Source organism: Eumetopias jubatus, unplaced genomic scaffold (genome assembly GCF_037043125.1).
Source record: "Eumetopias jubatus isolate StellerSeaLion01/CBP00866 unplaced genomic scaffold, mEumJub1_p1.0 scaffold_3, whole genome shotgun sequence".
NCBI lineage: Eukaryota > Metazoa > Chordata > Mammalia > Carnivora > Otariidae > Eumetopias > Eumetopias jubatus.
In genome coordinates, this window is record NW_028274809.1 from 60032687 (window position 1) to 60056481 (window position 23795).

The window sequence follows — 23795 nt, forward strand, 5'->3', positions numbered from 1 at the left end:
CGTTTGGGTAGAAATAACACAAACAATACTAAGTGTGTGAGAAATCCTAGAAGACATTTTCTCCTCCATGAAAGCCATGCCAGGAATCGTTTCCAACACTCAAAGAAATACCAGCCACATCAAAAGGCAAAGTGAAAGGCCACCAGCGCCCTGTGCACAAACCATCATACAGCAACACCAAGCACGCGTCCCAACAAGGTCGGGAGATCCCTGGGAGAGAGGCTGCAGCAGGAGACAGCCCAGCAGAGGGGCCAAAAAAGCTGAGGGAGGCAAAGGAACTGCCTGAGGATGGCTTAAAATATGGAAAGGAAGCGGGCCTATGACAAGGTGAACCGCAGGAAGACAGACATATTTGCCAAATTCTGGGATATTAAAAGGGTATCTTTTCAATAAAGAAAACCGAATAATACTTTATGTAACCAGAAGGAAACTTAAGAAAACTCATTACCTCAAGGTAAAGTAAAAACTGCAAACCACCCTATCCCTCAAGAAGGCTTCCCGTGGTGGCATGCTACGCCATCATACGCGGCCGCCGGGACCATCGCCTGACCCAGGATGGGGATCACCCTCACTCTTTGTACTTGCTCTTTGGGGAAAAGCTTTTCTTTAAATTCCCACGTCCCAGGGCACCCGGGTGGCTCAGTCGGTTAAGCGTCTGCCTTCGGCTCGGGTCGTGATCCCAGGGTCCTGGGATCAAGTTCCACATCGGGCTCCCTGCTCGGCAGGGAGCCTGCTTCTCCCTCTCCCTCTGCCTGCCACTCTGCCTACTTGTGCTCTCTCTCTGTCAAATAAATAAATAAAATCTTAAAAAAATTTCCCATGTCCCCATCTTCAGCCTGGAGCTGGAGCAGGGGGCTCACACCTGAAAACATATGGCTGTTACTAACACCTACCACAGAAGGCTCTGGTGATCATCACCACTGTTAGAGTGTCATTAGCCTTGTCTAAACCTGCGGCAAAATAGTCTGTTTGGATTATAAAGAAAGAAGGCCGCATAATACCTTATAAATGATAGATGGCCTTAGCCACAGTATCTCCTTTGCTTTCCACCACAATCCTATGTAGGAATTCCTATTAGAGGTATTTTTATTACTGATAGGGAAATGAAAACTCAAATGTTGAGACTCGTGCCATGCTGCGGGGTGAGCCAGCCTCGGAGCTGCAACCCAGAGCAGAGCCCAGGGCTCTGCATTCTCAAGACCAGCTTTCCAGTCCCCGAGGAGCCTGCTTGCAGGGGCACGGCGTGGGTGTTCTGGGCCGGGGAGGCCTCTGGGAGGGGGCCATGCAGTGAGGAGAGACTAAGCCAGCAACTCTGCGTGATACTCAGGCTCCGGTACTCACTCTCCAAAACCACCGCCCACCACCTCGCAACCGCAAAACCAATTTTCCAAGTTGCTCTTCAAAGGCAGAAATGGAGGAAACGGTTGTGGTCGCAAATGAGTACTTTTCCGAGGCCTGCTGTCCTAAACCATCTGCTCTGGAAAATTCAAATGAGGACCAAATGGAGAGTTATCCCCTCCTGTGCTTTGCCCTCCTGATTAAAGAGAAGACAACAGATCCACTGAATTCCTTATGCAAGAATTTATGAACCCAGGTTGGCCACTGCAGTTTTATTTTTCTACTACTTATGCATTACTTTCAACCTGGCAGACAGAACATACATAATTTTTAAAGGTACTGGGTACTTACTTATCGAAGGATTGTAACCTGTGGGTTTGGCAGTATATTCAAAACAGGCCTTCACCTTGAGGCTGTACAAAATCAAACACATATTCCTTAAAAGATGCACTGCTGTAGTAGGAAAAAAAAAACAACCACCTCATGGTCCCCAGGTCTCAAATCCCCCCACTGCCCACGGAGGAGCAACATGTGGTATGTTCACTGGACAGATTCCTTGTCCCCTCACTGTTGCCTGCAGCTCCTCAGAGCGACAGGGCCACCCTACAGCAGGGCTACGAGAGCTCTCACCATATCCCGCTGGGCGCCCCACAGAATGTTTTCTGGCGGAGATCAATCGTGCTTGGTGTCACGGTGACCGTTTTCTGAATATTAATCACAGGCCGGGACCTGAAAACAAAGGAGTAAAACACAGGCTCAGCCTTCTGCTACCTTCAGTGTGAAATGAATCCACATGCGATCAGCTGCCTACTGTATCTTAAAAACCACAGGGGGGGAAATGTTCCCCCCACTGCTAAAGAAAAGAACGGTTAGCGGATACCATTTAAAACCCGATTATACAAATTTTACCCAAACATTTTAAATATAACATTTATTTCTAATTATCAAGTGTTTTGTCATCTTACCAGAAGTTTTTAAACGGAAAGGAACATGGGCAATTTGCAAAAGTTCTAGAGTTTTCAGGCAAATATTATGGCTCCATCCCCACCCAAACCCCCAAGTGGCCTGGTATGTCCTTCCAGACACCGCTCAGTGCTGCTTTTTCCCACTGACATTTCAGTGGCCTTCTCCTGCCTCTCCACAGATCTAATTCCCTCTCAGGCTGGTGGTTCTGCTCTGCACCCATGCAACAGCATGGATTCAACCAGTCCCTAACAGGTAGACTCTTATGCTGTTTTTAGGCTGGCAGCTCTGACAAACCTCCTTGGACATGTTTCTAGGCACGCATGTGAATTCCCCTGTAGGATAAACTCCTAGCAGAACTTCGGAGTTGAAGAACATGTGCATGTTTAATTAGGAGTAATCTTGCAAAAATACCTTCCAAAAAGGTTAAAAACCCACATACACCTACTACCAGAGACGGTCACTATCAGGGTTTCTACATACACGTGAATTTTAGGAATACAGGCAAACCTGAGCTGACAGGGCTCCATCCTACAAACATTTGCCCTTCCTTGGAACCTCCTGCCAGCAGAAGGGACTACAACTTTTCCACCCCCACGGGATCTCCGTTAGCAAATGCTTCATGCCCTCCGCCTTTCCCATCTCTGCTCTGCCTAACCCCAACCTCGCAAACACACGCAAGCAGCTGGAATCCCATACCTTTGGCCCTTTTCACCATACAAAAACATCTCTGCTCTCCCTTCCAGCTTTTCCCCTACCTCCCACAGCCAAAGGGGTCCCCACCAGCCTCTGTCCTGACCTCCGCCACAAGTACAACAAATCCAAGGATATGGTGCAAGTGAGATGGGGAGAGGGGCCCCTCTCATCCGTGTCACTCCCCAACCAAAACTCAGAATGGGTTCCATGGTTTCATTACCACATGGATCCAGTTAGACTGACTTTAGTGGGCTTCTGGTAACCCAGCCATCCTGGGGAAGATAGGAAAATGCATTTGAAATCCCAGATAGCGAGCTGGAACTTCTGGAATAAGTCGAGAGGCTAGAGAAGACACGGGTACGTTCATGGGCAAGGTGTGAGCCTGTAGAAGGACAAATGCTGCCCACATTCCTGTTTCTACATTTCCTTCTATCTCAATTGTTTACCTTTCTATTGTTATTTTAGACAGCTGCTAGTTTCTAAGATAGTAACCAGATACATTCCTAATTAAAATTTTGAGAGCATATTTAAGAGGCAAAAATCCACACAAATATCTTAAAAACCAATCGCTAGAGATGCAAGAATGTTTTATATATCATAGTATTAAGGCCTTAATGTGACATAGATATCAGAAGGAAATAACACACACTTCTGCCTAAAACATTTTTATTTAAAATCCTTTTAAGTTTGTTTTTTTAGTAATCTCTACAACCCATCCCAGGACTCAAACTCAAAACCCTGAGATCAAGAGTCACATGCTCTTCCAACCGAGCAAGCCAGGCACCACTTATTTCTGCTTTTTAAAACATAACAACAAATACAATTTTGAGCGCACAGTACCTTATGAATCAGGAACAATGTGCCTTAACACATAAAGCAAATCTTACTGGTTCAGCTACCTCTTGTTTGATTGGCATGTATTTATGAACTACCTTGAAGTACTAATATGATTTAGTGGGAAAAATGCCTGGACGTTGGGATCCTGTGCTCCCAGGATCCAGCCTTCAAAGCTTAAGCAGTCCTGGGCCTCCCTTTCCTCATTTATAAAATGAGGGAATTGGGTTCTCCTTTTTTTAATGAAAGGATTTTAAAATTTACTTTTGTGCTGTCTCTGAGGAAAGAAGGAACAAGTTCACAGGGTTTATACTCAACGTACTTATTGGGACAGGAAAATAATATTTTAATATATACCAGCTATATTTAGAAGCAAACATTTAACTCACTAAAAACAGGTTATGTGCTGAGAAAACATGGTAATCAAATTTTGGTACAGGAAGTCAAGTCTTCTTGATAACTGAGGGCTACACCTCAATTAGAAGTGCAAACTGCACTTTGATGAATGTTCTATATTCTTTCACCTTTTAAAAACATTGAATATTTTAAGGGGTGCCTGGGTGGTGCAATCCGTTAAGCACCCAACTCTTGGTTTTGGTTCAGGTCGTGACCTCAGGGTCGTGGAATCAAGCCCTGTGATGGGCTCCACGTTCAGCGCAGAGTCTACTTGAGAGTCTCTCCCTGTCCCTCTGCCCCTACTGCTTGTGCTTGTGTGTGCGCTCTCCCCCAAATAAATAAATCTTAACAAATAAACATTGAATATTTTAAGATTAATACCTATATGAACAAAGAGAAACAGGCATATGAAGGCAGTGTTTGAGAACCACCAGACAGAACACAGGCTGAACGCTTTAACCTCAGAAGGCACACAGTACCACACACAGCGTCTTCAGTGTGACAGCTCAGAAGGTCACTGGGTTCCTAGGACAGATACGTATCACCACCAACACAAACCACTACTGATCTATCCATGTTTTCCCAAGGTCTCTCTTTTCTCAATCACATACACACAGTTCATTTATTTAACTTTTTTTTTTAACTTCCTTTCTCCTAACATCTCAGATACACCCTTCTCCACTTTTCACGTCCCCTACTCTTGTCACCTGTAACTTCTGTGGTGGTTCTTAATTTTCCCATGAAATGGCTTTCATAGATCTTGCCATCTAACCAGAAAACTTTTTCTATGATATCCTACACTACATTCTATATATATATATATATATACTGTATTGTATTTTTTTTTATATTATTCTCTTCAGAAGTGTCCTCCTGGCGTCAGTTTCTTACAAGACTCAGGGGTTTGGCTTAGGATTATATTTTAGATGCTGAGGCTACATCTCTACCTGACACTCTTCTGGAAGTCTACAGGGCAATGGTGGGTTTTTTTTTTTTTTTTCGCCTTTAGGGTTTCACTGTACATTAACAACCATTTAAAATATCTTTAAAGAGGGGCGCCTGGGTGGCTCAGTCGGTTAAGCGTCTGCCTTCGGCTCAGGTCATGGTCCCAGGGTCCTGGGATCGAGCCCCGCATCGGGCTCCCTGCTCGGCGGGAAGCCTGCTCCTCCCTCTCACTTTGCCCCTCCCCCATGCTTGTGCTCTCTCTCTCGCTCTTGCTTTCTCAAATAAAATCTTCACAAAAATAAAATATCTTTAAAGATAGTCTTTAAGATGAAAACAAATTCATTTTATAATTATGTAAAATATTCACCTGATAAAAAAAAATCAACCTATAAAACAATGTCTAACCAGAGAAGTCTAGCTGATATCTGTCTTGTCCAATTTATTCACTCCCATTCCCTATGAGTAACTATATATGTATATACTGTTTGTACTGTAACTATCCATTTAAATTTATTGAGATTGGGTTTCTAAAAATATTTGCAATATTTCAGGTACATTTGAAAGGAAATATAATTTTTATTATGACGGTTTACAGTTTGATATGTACTTACATTCTCTATTGTTTATATTTTTAGGTCTGTTTATTCTTGCTATTTTTGTCCTTTTGATCTGTCTTGAATTACAAAAGGTATATTAAAATAGTCTCTCTTCACATAAAAAAAACTGAAGTCAAATAGGTTTAAAAAAAAAAAAAAAGAAAGAAAGAAAAAAAGAAAAACCCAAACGGTTAATTCTAACAATCCAAGAAATGCAAATTCAGCCAAAAGATGGGGTCACAGAGCACAGGGGCAAAAATGGAATAGATTCATCATGTTCGATGCTGTTCAGGATGTGAGGAAATGGGCTTTCTCACAGCTTGCTGCCATGAGCATAAACTGTCATGACCTCTTTGTAGATACCTGTATCCCAGGCATTCTATTTCTAGGAATTTTTCTTAAGAAAAAAAACAACCACATAGAGATGTATAATATTCTGTAGCACATTATTTACATTAGCTAAAGGTCAGAGACTAAAAATTCTATCAACTGAAGATTAAAAGCATATAACGGAATATCTTGTTAGAAAAAGTAAGATGGGTGTGTCTATACTGACAAGGAGAGATAACCAAGAGAGATTAGATTTTTAGGAACCAGGTTAGAGGACAGCAGTTGAGAATGGCCCTTTGATGATGCCCTCGAAGCAGAAAGATACCCGAAACTATCCAAAGTTGTTCTGTGGAATTTGGGAATGCTGGGGAACTTGCATTCTCCACAATTATGTATCAAAACTTTTTTACAAGAATGTGCTATTTTTAAAATTAAAAATGAAATAAATGATGTTAACTGGTGATTCCTGGCAGTGATGAAATTTGCTAGGAACAAGGGGACTCACGCAAAGCTGATGGGCAAACCGAGGAAGCCTTTCTGGAGGTCATTTTGGTGACTCTGAATCTAAAGTCTGAAAACACATATGCCCTTCCACTCAGCAAATTCACTTGTAGGAATTTATCATGAGGAAATAATTCAGGACATGAACAAAAGTAAGGATGTCTCCCAGCCTGTCTATCATGAAAAAAAAACAAAACGAACAAACCTGGAAAGGAACATAAATATCCAAGGACGGTGTGGCGATGGTTAAATAAACTAGACCCAGCCATATGGCACCTTACAGGCAGCCATTAACTTCATCTCAGAAAAGTGCTCGAGGACAGGTGAGGAAAGGCCACCAGGCATTACAAACAGACAAAAGCAGATCATAAAACAGTATGTACGTTGTGAGCTCAGTTTTGTTAAATACACATGTGCGTTCACAGAACATGAAAAACTAAAAGGATATAGACCAAAATTCTGGAGCTAATGGATAGGGAAAGTCAGGGGATTCTTCCTTATATTTCCTTCCTTATATTCTCTGTACTGTCAAATTTTGTGTTTCCTCTTTTATCAAAACATAAGGCTTTATGAAGTAAAAATTTTCACCAGCTCTGATTTCTTCTCAATTCAAAATTAGAAAGGCATTACAAAATAGGTTTTTATCCCATTGTTATACCGCTCTTAAAAAAAAAATCTTCAAAATCCATATAAACCTTTGACTTTGAAATATAGGTATTATGATTTTCAATTAAAAAGATCAAAATCTGAATGGAACCTGAATACTGAACATACTTAACTGAAGTCAGAGATCACACACCTGAACACAGCTACTGAGTCTGAGAGGGAACCAACAGCAACATCAGGGTAGGAATTTCTATCAAGGTCCATATTTCCAGCAATTGAATATCCAAAATAAGGGGATTTACCCTCAAGAATCTGAAATGAACAGGGCATCAGAATGAACAATGGGCCACCAAAATGAGCTTCTCGATGCCTTGAAAAAGCCCCATACTTCCTCATAAACTGAAGCTCAAGAGTTTACTTACAAATTATACTAAATTATAAATAAATTATAAGTACACATGTGCTCCAACACTTCATATATTTTATTTCATAGAAGTTATCTGATTTACATTCTATCTCAAAGGATACAAGGGCCAATTTTTGATGAGCTTCTTTACTATATACCAAACCTCTCTACCTGCCCTCCAAATGTCTTATTTTTCTCAAAAGCAATTTTTAATTTTTGGTGTCTCGATTCTCCATGTAATCATAATCATCTATTTCATTTGCCCCATTTTGCCTCCAGTTATTATGCTACTAAAGGAAAGATCTCACATTTCCATCTATTTTTGCCATCTGGGTAAAACTGTCTTTTCCTTTGGATTACTTTGATTCCTAATTTATCTAAGAAATTTTACAAATAAACGCAATAATGTGCTTATTTTAAATCTATTTTCAAGCTATCTTCTAATAGTACTTTTTAAAAAACCCACAAATCTATTATAGATTTGTAAATAAAGCATGAGTAGCATGAAAATGCACATAAACCCAAATATTCTATTACAAGGCAAAAAGCGGAGACCCTTACTGTAGAAACCCAAGCTGTTTGGTTACCTGTGTTGGCTTGGTATTTATTCCATTCGGGGATCCGTGATAGATAAAAACCTTTCCCATATCATCATAGGGAGCTCCAACTGCAATATCTGTTGACAACATCACATTTCAACAAACACTACATTTTTAAAATGTTCCAATACTACGTTTCATAATAAGATGCCATAAGCATTCATTATTTTAGACAATCAAATAATCTGCCAATGAGCATCATAACTATTTCACAATCTATTACCTACCTGGGTAGCCATCTTGATTAATATCGCCAATATTTTTTACTGCAATGCCAAACATAGAATCTTTGGTTCCATTAAGACGAATTGGCTTGACTTTATTCCACCTGCCTTGCTGGTTAATGTAAACATACACGGCACCTCCAACTTCTCCATCTCTATCAAAATACTGTGGGGCTCCAATAATTATATCTTGCCACCTAAAAACACAATGAGGGATAAAACTGAGCCACATCAGCTAAAATACCAGCAAGCTCACAGAGAATGCCATCAGCCCAGGTACTAAGGACACAGAAACAGGATGCAGAAAGGAACTCAAATCTGGAATTGATTTCTCATCCATTAGAACATTTTCGTAGGTGTGTTTATGTGATGTTCAGATAATGTAATGTTTAGGCACGTAAGTGTTTATGCTATGTTTAGGTAAAACATTTTACACAGTAGCCTACGATAAATGCCCAGAGGAAGATACCAACAGTAGGAACCTGAAGACAGTCCCCAAGTTAGAGCGAGAGCGCACAGACTCTGCTCCCCGCCACCCACCACCCAAACTGGCACCACCAGACATAACGATTACTTTGTCACCGATCCCTATTTTTAAAAGGACATTCTGGATGCTCCAACAGCCCCTTAAGAAGCCACAGAAGAACCACATAGGTGTCATTTTTCAAGTTAATCTTTTTCCATATGTTAATTCTCACAGACCCACGATCCCAAACCATGAGTAAAAATTGAAAATGTAAATTACCTGGGGAGGGTTATGAATGTCCGCTGCCAAAATACAAGGGATAAAGATGTGGCAGGACGGTAAAAATCTGGCAGCAAAAATGTTCTTTGAGTCAACTAACCTGAAAGGATGGCTCATCTCAAGACTGAAAAATGCCCAAGAACCAACGATTTCTTGGCAGATATAAAGTAACCGAAGATGCTCTTACCCATCATTGTTAAGGTCCGCCACTGCCACGTCATAACCGAATGAAGAAGCCAGACCTTCCCCATCAAAGATGTACTCAGGGAGAAGATGTGCAGACTTCGTGTCCCTTTTTAGCAAAACCACAGCTCCACTGTGATTGGCTCTTGGAGCACCAGACACGAAAGTGATCTCATCTTTAGAAACAATACCTTTTCCTGAGTCCAAAGAAAAGCCTAGAAAAACAAAATAACGGTTCACATCACCTTGTATTTCAGGAGTATCTAACATGGTAACTCCATCACTACCTTTTTGCGCCTCTGGCTTCCCACCCCTCTCCTTCGGGGCCTCTCTAGCAGCTATCGTATTTACAGCATGAAAGAGTTTGACCCAAGTACAAGGCAGTAGGCTAGGTCATGGCTTTCTATGGAAATATATGAAGACTTTTGAAGGAAAGCACCTATGCTACTTAGCATATGTCTAACCTGAATCATGCATCTCAAGAAGCTGTTCGTACTCCATTTTAATACAGGAACTGTAGGGAAAAGGAGTTCAAGCTAGATCCTACGTTATCACGGGAAACTACAAACAGAGATACAACCAGACACGACATACCTGAGTGCATGTTATAGAGTTCTGCTATAACGTAATGATTAGTAACTTCCACATTCATCAGTCTCCTTGGTAATACAAACGCTAACATCATTCCTATATCACAGACAGCATCAGTATTGGGGACCAACTTAATTCTCAGACACAAACATGCAAACAAGACCATGACTGGTGAGACAGAGTATTTGAGAACCTAGTATAAACAATAGAGGTGAGCAAGTTGTCACTGATGACAATTACATACTTGTTCAGAGGGCAGAAAATGTTAGACATCTAATTATAAAGCATCAGGTGGGGTATCAGATAACAGACTGAGATCTGGCAGCAAGTGAACATAAACGCCTACGTCAAAACCACTCAAATTAAGCACATCTTGCTCTAGAAAGGTGAGGCAGATGCAGAATAGGGTAAGCTCACCCTTTTTATTCTGAGTTATAAAAAGCTTCACCACTACTGTTGCAGTTCTCAAACTGTGAAAGTGAGTTGCAAAATATGATGAGCTCCAAGTTTAGAACAGGTGATGTAACTAAATCCAGCTCTGAAAACCTTCTGGCAGCAGAGCCTTAACCATGGCATGCTTTTCATGTGTGCTTCACTTGAAATGAAATAGAAAAGAAAAAAGATTTATGCTCTGTATGGATCCAAAAAAAAATTTTTTTTTTAATGACCATGACCAAGACAATTGATTTGTCATCTCAGAGGTCACAAACCTAGGTAGCTATTCATCATCACATCAGGGGATGTGCCGGGCTGCTCCCTGGGAGGCTGTGTTTTATAAACAAACTGATCAGGATCTGTGTAGGAAACGCTGGTCAAAAACAGCAGGCCTGGACACATGCGTGGAACAGAAGAGATCGAAGAGAAGGCAATTATGCTTCGTAAGAGGCACCAGGAGGCCACCACCGCATCTGGCAAGCCAGCCTCCTCGCCAGCTTCCGAAACCTCAAGCAGATCATTTTCTTCCTCAAGCCCACTGATGTTTTGAAACGACAGATCCACAGACAGCATGGACAACAAAAACGTAACAATACAAGGTCTGCTTTTGAGGCAATCTATTCTTAAAAGGAGCAAATGTGTTTAATAAAAAATGCTGAATCTTTTCAAATGCTCCAAGAGCAGCTATGTTTCTAAAATCCACAGGCATCTATCTTAGAGACCAAAGTGTTGGGGTTCTTGACCATTCATATGAAATTTCAATTTACAATTACTTATCATAAATAATCCCTAAATAACACATTTGATGAGAGGCTGCCTGTTAAAATATGTTCAAATAAAATGCTGGTGTGTGGATGGTATTTACCCTGAAAAGCCATACTGAGACTGCGAACGGCTGGCGTCTGCATCCCATCCCTGTCCTGCAAAGCCACTGGCCCAGCACTCACACACCCAGCTGCTTCCTACCCTGCCTCATTTTCACAAGCCTTTCTTTCCTTGGCTGAGGGATGAGCAACTGTGTGACCTTGGCCTAAGAAATTAATCTCCCCAGGTCATATTTTTTTTCATTAGCAAAAGAGGGATAATCATACTGATTTTATAACATTGTTGGGAAGGTCAGGTAAGACATGACTAGCAGTAAATACAGCACATGGTTGGCACTTAACAAGTTTAACTTTTCTCTGCCCTCTTCCAAGCCTTCATACCAGATTTTTAATTTGGAGGGAGGAGGGAGTGTCTGAAAAGTTGTGTCTTTTTTTCTTTTTTTAATTAACGGTACCATTCATGCATATCTATATAATTAGAACATTTTAAGAATATGCTTACTAACATGTCATTTAGAATTATTCTTAAGTTTTTACTTTTACCTTCCATTGTTCCAGTAACATCTCTAGCACAGGGGTACTTTAAAAAAAAATAGGTTACTATTTAGGTTTAGGAGATTTTTTTACATTTCTTTTCCAAGAAATGCATAGTAATTATTCTTTATGTCAACTCATACCAAGAATTAAAGCTTTTAAAAGCCTTTGTGTAATTACCATAATGCACATGAATCATTTAGGACACCCATTAGTAATGCAAACGAGCCTTAGGAGTTAGGGAATTGGCACTTAGACACAATCTGGGGGTCCTCCAAGCTGCTCTAGCAGTCCTGCTCAGCTTCTGCTGGAAAGCCACCACGCCACCGGCCAGGGGCCCTGTGACAGGGGGGCCCCAGACCAGAAGCAGAGCCGACCCTTGCAGAAGAGCAGTCATGAAGGAAGGACCTGGAGGTCTTGACCTGCCACTTCAGAGTAACTTCATGAATGTGGCTCTTAAGAGTATCTCTAGAAAGAGGCACTGGAGGGAGAGAGGAGACAGCTCAGCTTATTGCTGACATCCATGCATTTCCCCTCCCCCGGCTGCACCAACACCTGTTTTGGGTTACAGAGGCCAACGCAGGCTCAAGACACAGACTTCCCTCGGGACAATTTTAGGAGACAGTAAGTTTTCTCCCGCCCTGATGGAGCCCAGGTCAGAAGGGAAGGGTGCCAAGCATCAGCCAGGTTACCTCAGGATCACCAAAGCTTAAATCCAATTCCCATCAATGCAGCCACAGGCCCCTGGCTCCACCTGGCCTATTCTCATCCTCGAGGTCCAGGGTGGGTCCTGGGAGGACAGGGTCGCACTGAGGCATCCGGAAAGGCAGGCATGCCTGCTGCGCTCTTTCCTACCTAAGTAACTGTTAGCGGGAACAGGAACCAGACTTTCGTCATGGTCAGTCTCTCCACCAACTTCATAAGGCCCATCTTCAAAGATGTTCATGTCAAAAAAAGTGTTATTCTTTTGCTCTACACGAACGATGCCTAAAGAAATGAAATGGCAAAAAAACAAAAAAACATAAAGATGGAACAAAATAAAAGAGATGGTTCCTAATAAACATGCCTCGTGTTAGCACCATAAGGACAGGAAGAAGAGTCTGGAGGAAGAAGGGCAAAGGAAAGAGAGGGCTTTTGAGGTTATTACAGTTAAAAAATCATGTTATGTGAATTTTCTTAAAGAAATTTGTTCCAGTAATAAAAAAAGATGGCCCGTGCATTTTTAGGAATTCTCTCTATAATGCCACAAAACCAGATGGAAAACAAAATGTTTACTTCATTAACTAAATCTACAGAAAGTAACTCTTTAGACATTATATGAGCCTGACGTATTTTACACTGTCTGTCATCCTAGATCAATTTACCTACTTTGCTAGAGAATAAAAGTGAAATGTTTTGATCCTTTCTTCAAATCACTTGAACCAAGATTTCATCTTTCTAAAACTTCCACAATTAACAATTAAAAAGAGAAGATTTCATATAGTAAGCCCCCTATGTGACTTTTTTAAAAATGGTTAACATTTTGAATCAGGGTTTATAAAGCAGATAAGAGATGTTTCCTGTAAATACATACATACATAACTGGTGGGTGTTTTTGTTGTTTTACTATATATGGCATCTAGTCTTGCTATAATAAAACTATTTCTAAATTCAGTGTGTTATTTGGATTAGGTCAATATAACCTGACAAATACTGTTATGTTGGGGGTGGGGAGGCCAAAGGAAATTCCTCCCAAAGGTTAGTATGGATGACGTAAAGAGGAAGGTGTTCCTCAAGGATTATTTCTACTAATAGGTATTCAAACTTGGGAGATTTTTTGAATGCAAAAGGGAAAATTTTCCTAGTTTTTCTTAACTAGAGAAAATGTTATAACATAGCATTTATTTTAACAGATTTCTCAAAAAAAAAGTCTGATGTCTAAATCCTATGCATTTCTCTTCGTTATGCATTAGAGTTAAGCTAATTGTCCTTTATAATATAGTGGTTTTCTATGCCTGCCTAATTTCTTCAGAGGAGTTAAACTTGATTACAGGAGCTGACCAGGTTCGCCCAGTCAAACTGAGGGCCCTTCTCCCCACTCCCTCCCTCCCAGTGCCTTTTACCTACATCACAATCATAATTAAACAATACCACTAAACAACTTCCCCATAAATTGTCTACAATTATCATCTCAAAATTCCCTAATTTGTCATCTACCCTTCTAACTTTTCTGCTTTATTAGCAAAACACAGCCTCTTAAGATAATATATAATGGAAAAAATGTCTGTATTAATACACTGTTACTTGTACATGACACCACTCAATTATTGTTTTAGGATTACTACCTTAAATGAAATGTTTGCCAACATTAAAACTTAAAACACTTTCAGCCTCAAGAAACAGGAAAATACGAAACAGAAAAAACTACAGATGTTAATTATTATACTCTTAGCAAAAAATGTTAACTACTTGTATTAATGTAAATTGCTGGTAGAAGAGGAAAAAACATCTTCAAATATACATTTCCATCACTGTTTGTGAAATCATATAATTGAGAGATTGTAATATCCTACCTTACTTCTATAACATACAAGTGCCTTATAACACATTGTGTTTTAACTTAAAACAATCATGGTGCGTGTAAGAGAAACTATGTAGTCATTCTGAACTCTATTGCTATAAATACATGTCCTACCTTTCCAGTTATAAGTGCCTGGGGCTCCAAATACAATGTAATGAAAGTCTTTAGTAAAAGTAGCTGCTACTCCTTGCTGGCAAGAACCAAATTTTTCATGGCCTCTCAATCGGCCATCGCAAAAACTCCAGTCTCCTCCATCCATGTCATCCTCAATCCTCAGATTCTGACTCAGGACGTAGCACCTTCCAAAGATATCTCGGGATTCCTGCTTTGTATTGACATGTTGCCTTTTTTCATATCGGTGAGCACATGTCTGCAAACAGATGGAATAGAGTAGCCCATTCATTTCTACAAACCTTATGTGTATTGTTGACCATTTAATCAATTTGTAATAAAGAGAGATTAATTCTAAATGGGATGTTATACATGTCCTCATCCTGGGACGGGATCCAAAACCAGCAATTGTTCCCCAAAGTGGCACTAAGGAGAGCATCATCTAGCATAAAGGAACTAGGACTTGTCTTATTCTCACCTGGAGGATAATGCTCCAGTCCAAATACTGAATGCCAATCTGTAATCCACAGGCAATTTATTTGTAAATTTACCTGTCACATAAGCAGTGGGAAATATCTTCTCTCATTTTCTTAATTTAATTGGCTTTTATTGGCCGTATAAACTTTCACATCAGTATGTCTGTGAAAATTTGTAATTATGTTCCAGGGGAGAGAAATCATGGACATATTTTCATAGGATCAGGCAAACACAGCTAAAACAAAAACATTTCCCTTTTACCCACACCATTTCCTTATAAGCCCTAACTTGTACTCTTAGCTATTTTAAAAGGCAGAGAGAATTACACTGCCAGAAAAGATGAAATAACCTCTATAATTTTACAAGGTATTCATGGTTACCCTCCATGTAACACAGGCTGAAAGACTTTATGATATCCAAGTTGATTTCCTATAATGATGATCTCTTAATTATCAAAATTCAGGGTTCAGTAAAATTCTCATTTTTTTCAAAATCCTGTATCAATTTGTTAGAGCAACTAGATTCTGAAAGAGACACAGAGGGAGAGCATCTTAATCCAGCCTTAATCCAGGAAGGCATTTCTGAGGCCACGTCCCACAGTCCACCTAACAAACCCCTTTCCTTCACTGCTGCTTGTATTTGAAGACTTTCAGAACAACCAGAGTTTTAAATTACCTGCTCTTACTTTCCATGGCTATTCCCATATTTTTTAGATACATAGTTCCTGGGACATAAACCACGTCTAGTTTTGTTCTGCATTCTAAAGACCATCTGGCGTTTTAGGGATATTCAGGTTTATTAATAAGTTCCTTGAGTCTGAAAGTTCTAAAGAAAAGCAGGTTTTATGACTATTTCAAAGTGTATCAGAAATCACAGAGGGGTGCCTGGGTGGCTCAGTCAGTTACTCATCCACCTCTTGGTTTCAGCTCAGGTCATGATCTCAGGATCACAGGACGGAGCCCTGCGTCAGGCTCCATGCTCAGCGTGGAATCTGCCTGAGATTCTCTCTCCTTCTGCCTCTGCCTTGCTCTCCCTCGCTCAAATAAATAAATAAATCTTTAGAAATCACAGAAAAAATAATGCCTTGATTTCTTCTTGACATCAATTCCTGCTGTAAAGCAGTGAGTCTTCTGGAATGTCCCCTGTGTGGGCAGGCGCTCCACCTGTCTTGTTCGCTGCTGTCAGCCTGGCGCCAACGCATGACAAGCACTCAGACATTGTGGAATGGGTACGCTTCTCCACACTTACCACAACTTTGCCCCCTGGACCTTGGCTCTGCACGGTGACCCCCATCCACTGATCTTCCTTGCTTTCTGATGAAGGGTCAGCTGTGGAAAGCAGTGCAGGATACGTACACACAGTTAGGACTTCAAAGTGACTGAAGCAGGCAATGAAGCAAGAGATCAACACAAATACAAGCTGGTTTCTAAACTGCCTAGATTCCAAGTTACTCAATCGAGAAAAATTATTTCTCCTTTTAAGAAAACAGGTAAGTGGTTATTGGTAAGAACCTTCTTAAAATTCTTTACATAAAATATATAGCTTTACCTGGTGGCCCTACACTCTTTCCGACAACCAGGATCCTGAGTACAAAAAGCTATTTGAAAATTGTAAGACTCAGGGGTAGCCTTCCAACATATGCGTCTTAGAGCAGTGATGTGAACATCCAGTCTCCAAATCCCAGCTACCATCCAAACTAACAAGAAGTCGGCACTTCTTTACATACTCCTAAGTTTGTTATATAACAGTATGAACTATTCTTTTCTTTCTTGGAGAAGATAAGGCCTCAGATTCACTTTATATCTATCAGTGCCAAGAAGGAAAGCAATATAGTTTTTACCCCCCCTCCGAAAAAAGAGAAACCACAAACACCATCATGTATGTGTTCATTTCAGTATCAATCTGAACCTACTCGTATGACTCTATATCCAAATTTTTGCCTTCCTCAATTAGAAGGCAGGCATGATTTTTTAAATCTTGAGTCATTGCAAAAATGTGAAAACTAAACAAGTTTAAGTAGAGAGAAGCCAAAATGCCAAAATGTTAAAGAGTGATTATGTCTAGATTACCCATGGGTTTTTGGGTTTTTCTTTATATAGGTCGGTGTCTTTTGTAACTTTCCCACAATTAACATATATCATTTTCTAATCAGTAAAGGAAAAAAAACAAATGTTATTTCTAAAAGATGAAAAAGAGAAGAACATCAACATGAATTTGCAAATCTACTTAGACCAAGGATGTCAAATCTGCTCCCTTAGAGCTTCTCAGCACACTTAAGTGCTCGGCTCAGCATAGACCCCTCACAAAACAAGCCTCTATCTGAGCCAGAAGGGCAAAATTAGCCATTATGGTCAGCTCTCACTTCAGAGAGATCTGATATTTAAAACAGTCTTTCTCCCAAATATTTTAACAGCAAGCGAGAACTTTTGGCAGCCAAGTACAAGCTATGCACAATTTTCTTTGCTGCTCTGAATTCGGTTTTTCAATAGCCTCCTGTAGAACCTCAGCGCATCACTAGGTGGCGACATCAATACACCATATCCTTTTAGAAAGAGAGATTAGAAAGGGCTGCAATTCGGTGTGCATCCCAGCATCATTTAAAAAGTAGATGTTTTCAGGGCAAACAAGAAACAGTCAAGACATGTAATTAAAAGGGGCCCTCTCTCCAAGAAAAAAGGCTTGGACCCCCTTTCCCTCCTCATGGAAAAGGCAAGTGGGGTACAGGCGAGCTGGACAAGTGGACACACAGCAAGGACAGAAAAACACACCGTCGTTATCAAATTCAATCCGTGTGCAAGGCCCCGGGGAGGTGATGTCACAGCTGTACAAGCCGCCTGTTCTGTTGGCCCTCTGCAGGGGAAGGGCCACCGCCCGAGGGGCCCCCACGAGCAACCTGTTGCCAAAACAGAAAATTTGGAGAGTTGAATTTAACAAACACAATTAACGTTTCAATTAGAACCATGATGTTCAGATGTCAGGATTATTGGTGGTCAAGAGTTCCCAGATGCCCCGCCGGCTTAGGCACTGGGGACAGTAAAGGTGGAGTCCTGCGACTGGCCCGTGCAACACACGCACACACGCACAGCTAGGCAAGTCAAGCCCGAAAAGGGGTTGTTGAAACAACGTGAAAAGTATGCCATCTCTCATAGTATCAGCACCTCTCTGAGTAGGATTCTGGTGTTTTAAAAGACACACTTTATAGAACATGACCCCTAAACCTAAGCCAAGGACATACGGAACTCAACAAACACTGGAGGGGGGAAATGGCCCCATTAAACTTAACAAGCGATGATATGTCATCTTCTAACACTGTGCCTCCCTGAGGTATTTTTCAAAGGTAATTGTGACTATACCCTGAATCTTCAGTTCACATAGTTTCATTAATTAAACAAGGCAGCCGTTAGGCCCATGTGGCTCTAATGACGTGGCAGTTATGTAAGCAAAAATATCTAAGCCTGTAAAGGCCTCAAGGTTATAAAATCAAACCTGAGGGACAACCAATCACAAGCAGCCAACCAGGCTTTAAGCTACAGCTCATTAAATAATTTTTCTTTGCTTTTTTATTTTCTCTGTAGGAGTCTTTCCCCTGGTTCCGCTTGGCAGAGCACTCCTAACCACTTCCAATTTGCCGCTGCCAGATTCCAATTGATTTTTGCTCCAACTCGTAAAGTTTTTTTTAATATGCCTCAGTTAGTTTATCTTTTAATAATACTGATTTAGAACCTAACCTTGCCCAAGATACGACTGGCCTGAATCTCTTTCCCTCCAGCCGCTCGCATGCTTTCTCTCTCTTACTTTGGGCACTCCTGCCTCGGACAGGCTCGCCCACCATCATCCTCCATCAGTCTGGCGCAGACGCTGCACAGAGGGTCTGGGCAGCGCCACCTATGTACTAGGTGTCATACCATGCCTTCTCCCCTCCCGCCCCAGTGTTGCTAACTGCGGCAAGAGGGGGCCCTAAACCCAAACCAAAAGCCTTAAAATCTCAGTTTCACAGCCAGGAGGGATCTTCAGAGACATGCCGTCTTTCTGCAGGGTTCCTTTTGATAATGCTCTTTACTCACCATCTCTGGGTCTGGCTGACTCACGGAAGAGCTAGGAACAGAAACAAAGAGAAGGAACACACCTGACTGGACAGAGAGAAACGAAGCTGGAGCTGGGGGAAAGAGCTGGACGCACAAAGTGAACAACTCCCCAAACAGAAAATAAGGGTCCTTGGGGCCTGGAAGTTCTTGGCAGAGGGTAGAGGCTAGGCCAAGGGCCACAGGGGTCTCCACAGGACCACCACACACACATTCCACCAATATTGTCCCAGATCCCAGGAGCCCCGACAAACAGCTGAGAGGTGAACTGGTCTCGACCGTAAGTGAACAAGCTCAACTACCCCGCTGATCTGGAGAGGGGACTCTGACCCAGGGCCTGGGCGGGATTAGCCAAGTGCTGGGCTCAACAGCACTGAATCACAGGATGTGAGCATGGGAAACAGCAGAGAGCATCTAGCCCTCTAACTTTACAGATAAGAAAACAGAGGCCTTTGCAAGGAGGGTAATCACTCTGCCCCTAAGATCTCACAGCTCTATATACATGTATACACATACATAAATAAGTGTAGGGACAAAAAATTACTTTGGAGCTCTATTTTTCCCATTCCTTTCAAATGCTTCCTAGGATATAAAACCCTGGATTTTAGGGCATTTATAACCTAGCTGAAAGGGCAAAACCCACACAATGAAACACAGAAACAAGAACTGCTCTGTTTACTGACAGATTTGTAAGCAAACTATGGAAAGGTTGTGGGCAGGCAGAGTGAAAGCGTTCCTGGAATCAGGCGGGGTGAAGACTGGGAAGACGTTATCTGTAAGGGTAACCGGCTCCAACCGGAAGGCTATAAAGAGCAGCCCGGGAGTTCCCAGGTTACTACCGAGTCTTCTCTGACCACTTGCTCGCCTCCTCAGCCACAACGGAGGAGCCTGGCAAGCTACCTAAGGCAGGTGCTGGGCTTGCTATTTCCTGTTCACTGGACTCACTCGTTCACTTATTCATTCCACGAACCTTCAAGAGCCTTCTAGAATGAGTAAGGGTTGCCCGGCTCCCCGCCGAACTCTGGCCCTGAGGGAGCCAGACCGGGAAGCGGGTCTGAGACCAGAGAGCGACAGAGGCGGCGGGAGCCCCCCGCCCCCGGAATCCTGAGCGCGCTCCAGAGGAGGGCGCCAAAGCCTGCCTGCCAGGAAGGGGGTCGCCGAGGCGGCAAGTGAGGGGCGTGCGGTTGTGCAGAGGCTGACAGGGGAAGAGCCAGACGACACGGAGGGGTGGGAATCGGTGACGCCACAAGACGCGCCTAGGGGTGAGCCAGCCTGGTCTGCGGAGCCCGGGGTTCCGGGGTAAAGGGCCAGGGGCGCGCACCCGCAGAGCCGCCCCCCGCCCCAGCCCCTGGGAGCCCCCGGCTGCGGCGGACTGCTGTGCCCCGCAGGGGATGGGCGCTGACGGATTTCCTGTTTCAAAAGCTGCGGAGATTGCTCTGTTCACGTGGACAGCCGGGCCTTCAGAGCAAGCCCGCCGCTTCCCCTGGCCGCGTGGTAGCATTTCTCCCTCCTTGGCACCTCCGCCCTCTGCTGGTTCTCCTTACCCCGAGCGGCGAAGGCAAGCCTTTAGCAGGCGAGCGAGGAGGAGGAGGAGGAGGCATTTCACTCGTTTGCCAGCTGGTTATAGAGGCTGTGGCAGCACAATTTCACATGTGCTAAAAATGCCAAACTTTTTTTTTTTTAATGTCTAACAAAATTTATTATGGTGCTATTTAGAATAAAAATGCCATGCTCTCTTATAGAAGGAGCCCACACATTTTACTCACGGCAGCTACTGCAGATGAAAGCCAACCATACAGAAGAATGGAAACAGCAAGGTTTGAGCGGGTGGGGAGGGGCAGGAAACACAGAAGAAAAGAGAACTCAGCGCATAAGAGAAATGTGCCTCTGGAGAATAACATTACTAGTCACACTGCCTGCCGGGGGCTTGGGGGGGGGGGCGGGGAGAGACTCTGCCTGCACGTGTTTCCAGCACATTCCTTCCTCCCAGGGCCCTGGACGGTTGGCACAGTGAGCCCACTCCCGAATCTGTCCTACCTTGGATAGAGGGAGGCTAGGGTGCTCTGCGGCCCTGGGCAGACCCCCTCTGGTCCCTGGCCTCAGGCCCCAGCCAGCCAGAGGAAGGAGAGACAGCTGTCACCCAGGGCCGCCCCTGCTCTGCCTGCACCTGGCTCCCTGGGACCACACTTCATAGGAAATTCAGGAAAACAATAACTGGGGGGCAGGTGCAAGTAGGTTGGTAAAATCAGAATCCTAGAAAACCTAAGGGAGCCCCTTGATGGGAGAACACAGTAACTAACCCCAACCAAACTCAACAACTGGCAAGTGTCCTAATTCTTAAGGTAAAAGCGGTCTTCTCTGGGTCAGGAAATAAGCAAACTCTTAATTCAGCTTGAACCCAGCCTGAATCAGAAGGTCACAGCCCATTAGCAGAGGCTATGCCTGGCAGGAACAGATGATCAAAGAGAGCTGTGTCCAGTCAAATGACGGCACCGTCCCTGATGCAACAACCCATCTAAGTCCTGTAGGATGGGCACTGGGCTAAGCCACTCAAACACAGCTGGCTCCTGAGTTAGCAGACTCGTATAGCTCCAAAAGGGATAGTCTGTATGCAGGCCACACCAAAATCCAGTTTCTGGGCCAATCCCAACTGTCTTCACTTGGCCCTTTGATGCTGGCTCATGTAAGCAGCACACATTCTCTGGGCACTGCCAGGATCCCCACAGCAACGCCTGGGCCTTGGGCTGCAGCTGCTAGGCTGCTCAGTTCATTTCCTCCTAAGGAGTAGTGACGGCAATGCCGTCATTACCGACCCACCCGGCATGTACGGAGGAATTCAAAACTATAGTAACAACGTGCATTCAAAGTGACATGGACCAGGGGAAAGAAGTTATGGCCTGCAGAGGGAAATGGCAGAAATTAACAGAACAGGGTCTAAGAAGCCTATTCCCCTATCAGGAAGGGTGAGGATCTAAGTTTGATCCAAGATTGTATTAACCAAAAGGAACAGGAAAAATTACTTCCCAGAGTGCTTTCCACAGGGCTAGTGAACAATCACACCTCCACGATTTTGAAGCTGTAATGACATAAAAACTGCCCTGGGATTCCAACATATTGGAAAGCCACATTTAAAACACAAAACTCCGGGCGCCTGGCTGGCTCAGTAGGAAGAGTGTGGAACTCTGGATCTCAGGGTCATGAGTTCAGGCCCCACGTTGGGTGTAGAGAATACTTAAATAAAACTTAAAAAACAAAAACAAAACCTGCAAAACCACATCTTTAAAGATGAAAAATAAAATCTGAAATAGCAAAATACAATATAAAAGGCTAACAGTGACACAAGCATGACGTAACACTGAGGGTAGGATATAATTTCAGGTCTTTGGAGTCTAGAACAGAATTCCTGGCACAAATATTCAGAACCTACTCTCATGCTATTCACCACAAGGTTATTTCAAACTTCAAGAAAGCCACACTCCTATTTCATATCCTCAAGTTCTCTCCCAAACAGAGCTGGTATACTTTTGTATAACTACTTCAACCAAAAGATCTAAACACTGGAACACTTTTAAAACTCTAAGGACAATAGCAGCTTTGCTTCATTGTTTTTGGCAATAATTCGTTCCCTCAAGGATTAAAGATTCTGCCTCTAGCTATGCAACTTTGTCCCAGGAAACATGAGATATTGCCTCATTAGAACAAGGACGCTATTATTGCTGAATATAAAATACAGTTTTCTTAGTTTGTCCAAATTAAGTATTAAAAAATTAAAAGATGGCATCACCAGGGCATTGTGTCACCTCTACATTTAACCCACATTCAAACTCCATTTTTAATTTTTGTTTAATATATACAAATAAATGACAAGAAACCAAAAAGTAGGAAAGAACTTATGATGGAAAGCAGCAGATTCAAAACTCATCCCAAGCCCCGTTCTCTAGGAAAACCTCTTAAAAAATAAATTCTGGATTTACTTCTCCATAACTCCATTATTTTTTTTTAAAGATTTTATTTATTTATTTGACAGAGAGAGACACAGTGAGAGAGGGAACACAAGCAGGGGGAGTGGGAGAGGGAGAAGCAGGCTTCCCGCGGAGCAGGGAGCCTGATGTAGGGCTCAATCCCAGGACCGTGGGATCATGACCTGAGCCATAGGCAGACACTTAACAACTGAGCCACCCAGGCGCCCCAACCCCATTACTTCTGCTTCTACTTTTATTTCTTGATTTATCAGCTTTGGACGATAACTGTGGACCCCACAACATGAAAAGGGACAGACTTACACTACTTGCTACTTCACTTTCCTTCCCATGTTTAGTAACTATATTACCTTAGTTCTTCTATTTGTTACCCCTAAAGTTTTATGCAATACATTTAACCTTCTATTTTCCCTTCAACTTTCAACACCATCTCTCCCTTCCCTAATTGGGGAGATGCAGCCGTCCGCAACCAGAACCTTTCTCCCCAACTGCCCCCCCCAACTCCTACCACCCATTAGCTAAACTTTTATACTATTATCAGACTAGATTACCATTTAGTCTTGCATAACCACAAGACACCTGTTCTTTTACATAACCAGGTAAATATTCAGTGTTCAATCAAACTACATTGAACTTCTATATCTGGACCAGTATCAGAGCCCTTAGCCTCAAAGGAAACTGCTCCCAGCATCAAGGTCAAACAGACGTTTCTTCCACTCTATCAATTGCTTGGTGTACTTCACATTTGAACCATGACTTTTGCTTTTCTTGGCATTTCTCATTGCCTTTTTCCTTACACTGTTTGCTTTTTTTCCTAGCCTCAATCATTTCTAAGCTCC

The 23795-nt window shown here is 42.5% G+C and overlaps 1 protein-coding gene across 2 annotated transcripts in view; it reads right to left on the reverse strand.

Annotated features, from left to right (window-relative positions):
• ITGA6 (integrin subunit alpha 6) overlaps window positions 1-23795 on the reverse strand; it is a 77155-nt gene that overhangs the window by 24535 nt on the left and 28825 nt on the right. For both annotated transcript variants that reach the window (XM_028125752.2, XM_028125759.2), the window contains exons 2-11: window positions 17663-17787; window positions 16143-16222; window positions 14421-14676; window positions 12602-12733; window positions 9367-9577; window positions 8438-8631; window positions 8199-8287; window positions 7399-7517; window positions 1969-2067; window positions 1690-1751 (exon numbers count right to left, since the gene is read on the reverse strand). In XM_028125752.2, the coding sequence (XP_027981553.2) occupies window positions 1690-1751; window positions 1969-2067; window positions 7399-7517; window positions 8199-8287; window positions 8438-8631; window positions 9367-9577; window positions 12602-12733; window positions 14421-14676; window positions 16143-16222; window positions 17663-17787 (1367 nt within the window). The remainder of the gene's footprint in view (window positions 1-1689; window positions 1752-1968; window positions 2068-7398; window positions 7518-8198; window positions 8288-8437; window positions 8632-9366; window positions 9578-12601; window positions 12734-14420; window positions 14677-16142; window positions 16223-17662; window positions 17788-23795) is intronic.